The sequence below is a fragment of the Pelecanus crispus genome, chromosome 27 (genome assembly GCF_030463565.1).
Source record: "Pelecanus crispus isolate bPelCri1 chromosome 27, bPelCri1.pri, whole genome shotgun sequence".
In the NCBI taxonomy this organism is placed as follows: Eukaryota; Metazoa; Chordata; class Aves; order Pelecaniformes; family Pelecanidae; genus Pelecanus; species Pelecanus crispus.
This window is the reverse complement of record NC_134669.1, coordinates 2,276,385-2,282,385: the sequence shown is the minus strand read 5'-3', so window position 1 is coordinate 2,282,385 and position 6,001 is coordinate 2,276,385. Positions and strand designations below refer to the sequence as shown.

The 6,001-nt window shown below is 69.7% G+C and overlaps 1 protein-coding gene across 1 annotated transcript; it reads right to left on the bottom strand.

The window, feature by feature from the left end:
- On the bottom strand, positions 1–5,094 carry ICAM5 (intercellular adhesion molecule 5). The gene is given in 18 exon segments (XM_075725236.1): positions 1–215; positions 313–337; positions 339–577; positions 681–926; positions 1,486–1,728; positions 1,818–2,060; positions 2,155–2,219; positions 2,221–2,306; positions 2,308–2,432; positions 2,511–2,789; positions 3,560–3,601; positions 3,604–3,844; positions 3,846–3,874; positions 3,956–4,028; positions 4,030–4,140; positions 4,142–4,168; positions 4,170–4,237; positions 5,037–5,094. Coding segments are annotated over 18 exon segments (2,415 nt in total).
- Between the last annotated feature and the right edge of the window lie 907 nt (positions 5,095–6,001).

Sequence of the window (6,001 nt, the reverse complement as noted above, 5' to 3'; positions counted from 1 at the left end):
TTACGGCTGGGTGAGCTGGATACCGTAAACTTCGCCGCGGTCGTGCTGTTGCCGGTGCAGGCAGGCAGCTTCGGAGGAGCCCTCAGCATCCCGCACGTTGTATTCGCCCTTCTTACACGCCGTTGTCTTCAGGTAATAACCGCCGGCGGCCGCCAAACCCACCGCGGTGACAGCACCCAAGGAGCCCAGCGAGGCCAGCAGCGCCAGCCGGCTCTCTGCGGGGTGCGAAGGTGCCGGTGACGCCGCGGCGGTGATGGAGAGCCACCCCCCCGCCACCACCACCCCCCCCCTTTACCAATGCACCCATCTCACCGTCCACCCGGACCATCACGCTGCCCGGCTCGCCGGCCGTGCCTGTTGGTCGCGGTGCAGGTATAAAGCCCCCGGTTGGCGGCGGCGGCGCCGGCTACAGCTACCGAGCGGTTATCGGCGGCGAAGCGGAGGTTGGAGGCAGGTGGCAGCGCCCAGCCATAGGTAGGGGTGGGCAGCCCCTCGGCGCGGCACTCGACGCTGAAGCTGGCGCCTCGCGAGACATTGGCGGAGGGCAGCACGCGGAGGCTCACGGCGGCAGGGCTGTCTGCACCGGGGCGGCACCGTCCGTCAGCCAAAACCACCGCCCAGCGTTTGAAAATAACCAAAACCCCCTTTTCCACCCCAAAAAAGCCACTCCCTGCACTCACACTCGACGGCGACGGTGATGTTGCGGAGGGCGGAGCCATGGGTGTTGGTGGCCCGGCACTGGTAGGTGCCGGCGTGGGCACGGGTGACGTTGGGGCTCACCGGGAGGGGGTCCTGGCCGTCCCCCAGTTTGGCGCAGGCGACGCGGGGTGGGGGGTTCCCACTGGCGGCACAGACCAGCTCCACCGGCGTCCCCTCCACCCAGAGCCGCTGCGCCGGGCAGCCCATCTCACCGATGCTCGGCTCATCTGCAAGCCAGGAGGGACACGGCACGGGGGGGGGGGGGGGCTGGGTGCCGGGTGTCCCCCCCCACCCCGCCCTGAGATGGGGTGCAGGGACCAAATGCCCACCCCCTGCTCCCCACCCTGCGCCGGTGGGACCGGCCCAAAGGCTGGCACGGGCACGGCATCCCTGGCATGGGCACGGCATTCCCAGCCATGTCATCCTTGGCACAGCTATGGCATTGCCAGCACAAATAATGGCATCCCCCAACACGGTCACAGCATCCTCGGTATGGTCGTGGTATTCCCGGTACTGCTATGGCATCCCCGGCACAGCCACGGCATACCTGGCATGGCCATGCCATGGCCATCCCCAGCCATGTCATCCCCGGCACAGCTATGGGATCCCTGGCACAGACATGGCATTCCCAGCATGGATAATGGCTTTCCCAGCACAGATAATGGCATTCCTGGCATAGATAATGGCATCCCCGGCAACGCCAGATCCCCGTCCCATTCCCGGTACCCCCAGATCCTCATGTCCCCGGCATCCCCAGCACCACCAGATCCCCGCGCTGGCACTCACACTCAACGGTGACAACAATACTGCGGACGGCCGAGCCGTGCTTGTTGGTGGCCCGGCAAACGTAGCGGCCGGCATCGGCCCGGCTGACGGCCCGGCTCCCCCGGGCGCGGGGGGCACCGCCATTGCGGGTGCAGCGGGTGCTGGGCGGGGGGTCCCCGTCGGCGCGGCACGTAAGTTCCCACTGCTCCCCCTCCACCCAGGTGCGGTGCGCCGGGCAGCCCCTCTCCGTCAGGGTGGGCTCATCTGGGGGGGGAGGGGGTGGAGAAATTGGGGTCCCGGTTAGCGCGGTTGCCGCTGGCACAGCCGCGGAGGGAGATGCCGGCGCCACTCACACTCCACGCGGATGGTGACCAGCCGGCTCTGCACGCCCAGGCTGTTGGTGGCATTGCAGAGGTAGGTGCCGGCTCGGGACCGGGTGACCAACTCCGGCTCCCCGGTGCTGACGGCAACGCCGTTCCTGCCACAGATGATGGTGGGCGCAGGGTTGCCGGTGGCGCGGCAGGACAACGCTTCCCGCGTCCCCTGCAGCCACGTGCGGTTGCTGGGACAGTCGCTTGCCACCATTTCAGGCATGTCTGGAAAAGATGGAGGGATGCACCAGGAATGCCGGCAGCACAGCCCACACCGGCTGCCGTGGGCACAACCAGGAGCCTCTGGTGCAGCACTCACAGAGCACAGCGAGCTGGGCATCAGCGTCCTTCGTCACTGTGCCGTCGCCGATGGCCAGGCTGGCCCACCCGAATTGCCGGCCCGTCATCCTCTCGCCGGGCCACCAACCGCAGCTCCAGCCGGGACTGTGGCCCCTCGGCCAGGACCCCCCCCGTCGGCATCACGGAGCTGCAGCCGGACGGCAGGAGGGTCGGCAACCCCGGCGTGGCATGCCACCATCACCTTGCTGCCCGCCGGTGCCGATGCCGGGCTCAGCTCCAGGACGGGCGCCGGGAAGCCTATGGGAAGGTGCCGTGGGTCCAACGGGATTTCAGGATGGGTTCCGTCGACCACCCCCGCCGTGCCCGGTGCCTTACGGTAGACGTGGACCTGCGTCCGTGCCGTCCGTGCTGCCGTTGCTACCGCCACGGTGCAGGTCAGCTCCTGCCGCCCTGGGGTGCTGGTTGAGAGCGCGGTGATGGCGGTGAGCACGTCCCCGGCCGCCACCACGGTGAAGTTTAGGCTCTGCTCTGCCAGGGTGATGGCGAAGCGGACATCCCCGGCGGGGAAGGCGCCGGCGATCCGGCAGCTGGCGTTGGCAGCGGTGCCGGCTTCGAGGTGGGCAGGAGCCTGGAGCTGGGGCGGCTCAGGGAGGGCTGCGGGGACGCGGCGTCACCGGGGCCGTGCCTCGTCCCTGGCTGCACCTCAGTGCCGGGGAGCGGATCCCAGCAGCCGACCCCTCACCGGGCCTCCGGTGAGGATCTGGAGCTGCCTGGAGGGCAGCGGTGAGGCCCCCGTGCCAGGGTGAGAGGGGGGAACCCGGTGCGGCGCCGGCTGCCGGACATGGGTACGGAGGGATTCGGCACAACGTGGCACGCACCGCGAAAGGGGTTAGAGGCATGGCGCTCAGCTGGCCAGTCCCGGAGAGACTGGGATGGGATGGGACGGGATGGGACGGGATGGGATGGGATGGGAACAGGATTGGGATGGACTGGGATGGGAATGGAATGGACTGGGATGGGAACAGGATGGGATGGGATGGGGATGGGATGGGGATGGGATGGGATGGGATGGGATGGGATGGGATGGGGATGGGATGGACTGGATGGACTGGGGTGGGGATGGAATGGACTGGAATGGGAATGGGGACTGGGATGGGAACAGGATTGGGATGGGACTGGGAAGGGGATGGGGGACTGGGATGGGATGGGGACTGGGATGAGAATGGGGACTGGGATGGGGTAGGGATGGGAATGGGGACAGGGACAGCACAGAGATGGGGACAGGATTGGGATGGAGGTTGGATGGGGACGTAGGATAGCACGGGGATGGGACAGGACAGGGTGGTGCCGAGCTGCTCCCTGGCTGCTTCCCCGGGACAGCAGCACCCGCACCAACGCCGGAGCCCGGCCACATGGCGGGGGACTCACAAAAACCGACAGCTTGACGGGGACAGCGGCACGGGCAAGAGGGGCCCGTGGGGCCGCAGGGACAGCTCGGCGTGGCAGGTGACATCCTGCCCGTGGTCCCCAGGGCTGGCCGTCAGCAGGTGACTGACGGCCACGCTGGCGCTGCCCTCGGTGGCACCGAAACTCGCCGTCCGCAGCGTTTCGGCACCTCGGCGCAACGTCACTGTCAGGTTCGCCACCGGAGCCACCTCCACCACCCGGCACGTCAGGTTACGGCTCTCGCCCACTGCCATGGCTGGCACCCGGCTCCAGCACCACCCGCTCCGGCAACCCTGGGAGTTGGCGACCGCCGAACTGTCAACCATGGCGGCCCCCGCCGTGCCGCCCAGCCCCCCCGCATCCCCGGTACTCACGGTAGACAAGGATGCCGGCGCTGGCATTGACTTGGGCGTCACCGCAGCGCCCGTAGCACGTGGCGGTGCCGGGGGTTCCACTGGGAGACGTTGAGGAGCCGGAAGATTTGCCAGCGGCGCCCGCCGGCCCCCATAGCCACGGCCAGGGGGGTCTCCAGCCCCAGCGTGGCGTTGCCCCCCGGGCAGGGCGCTGCGGCTGCAGTTGATGGCCACCCGAGCCCCCGAAGGGCACCACGGCCACCCGCGGCCAGGCCCCCACCGTGAATGTGCCCCGGGCAGCCCCTGCGAGAGCCCCCACCGCGGGCAGCCCCCGCCGGCTCAGCCCCGGCTTGGAGACCCCCCGCCAAATCCCGGCTGTGGGGTGGGGGGGGACCCCCAGGGCCCATCCCAGCGAGCCCTGTGCCGAGACACCCCCCCCCACTCCCGGGAGGGGACCCAGGCATCCGGGGTCTTCCGTGTGTCCCCTTCGGCACCAAGGGTCCCTGGGGTCCTTGGGGTCCACCCCACCCCCCCCAAAAAAAATAAGTGACCCAGGTGTCCGGGCCCCTGGGGGTCCCCCCCTTGTCCCTCCCCCAGCATTAAGAGACCCTGATGTCTGTGGGTCCTTGGGGGCCCCCCCACCCACCCCCCCAGAAATAAGGGACCCAGGCACCCGGGCTCCCCAGGGCCCACCCCCCCTTCCCCTTAATTAGGGTCCCTGGGGTCCACCCCCCCCCTCAGAAATAAAGGACCCAGGCGCCCAGGCTCCTGGGGGTCACCCCCCCCCAGCATTAAGGGTCCTTGGGGCCACCCCCTTCCCACTCCCCATCATGATGGGTCCCAGGTGTTGGGGGTCTCTGGGGGGGTCCCACTGCCCCCCCCAATAACTAAGAATCCCTGAGGTCTGGGGGGGGGGGGGTCCCCAGGGGTGCCCCTGCCCCCATAATTAAGGGTCCCTGGTGTTTGGGGTCCCCGGGGACACCCCCCCCCCCCGGCTTCCCAGCACCGTGGGTCCCAGGTCCCTGGGGTGTTGTCGTCCCCCCCCATCCCGGAGGGACCACCCCCCCGCCACACGACCCCCCCCCGCACCCCGAGCCCCCACCTGCGAGCGCCAGGACGAGTGGGGGCAGCAGCCGAGCAGCCGGGCAGGGGGGGCCCATCGGGTCACGGCTCCGCTGGGGGGGATGCGGGGAGGAAGAGGAGGCTGGGGAGGGAGAGGAGGATGGAGATGAAGAAGAGGCTGGGGAGGAAGAGGAGGATGGGGAGGAAGGCAGGCTGGGGAGGAAGAGGAGGATGGGGAGGCTGGGTAGGAGGATGGAGATGAAGGCAGGCTGGGGAGGAAGAGGATGGGGAGGAAGAGGAGGACGGGGAGGCTGGGGAGGAAGAGGAGGATGGAGATGAAGGCAGGCTGGGGAGGAAGAGTAGGATGGGGAAGAAGAGGAGGCTGGAGAGGAGGGAGGATGGAGATGAAGACAGGCAGGGGAGGAAGAGGAGGATGGGGAGGAAGAGGAGGCTGGAGAGGAGGAGGATGGAGATGAAGACAGGCGGGGGAGGAAGAGGAGGATGGAGGTGAAGGCAGGCGGGGGAGGAAGAGGCGGCGGGGGAGGACGAAGCGGCTGGGGAGGAAGAGGAGGCTGGGGATGAAGGCAGCTCCTCCGCTGCCGCGCACGGAGGCGAGGACGGCGCCGGTACCGCGGGGCTGCTCCTCCCCCCCCCCCCCCCCCCCCCCCCCCCGCCCCCGGCCGAGCCCTCCCGAGGCTTACGTCCCCCCCCCCAACCGGTGCTCGGCGCTGCACGGGACCCTCCCTCGCCCCCCCCAGGCCCCGTGTCCGGATCGGGCCCCCCCGCCCCGTGCTCAGCCCTGCACAGGACCGCCCCCCCCCCCCCCCCCCGTTGCAGCCCGGAGCCAGCAGCAGCTGTGCCGCGGGGGAGGCACCGGTCGTGCGTGGGTGCAGCGACAGACCGGGACCAGCGCCCCCCCCCGCCCCGCTCCCCCCGGGGGTGCCCACGCACCCACCGAGGGGCTAGGCACGGGTACGGGGGGGTGGGGGGGGCTTGGGGCAACCC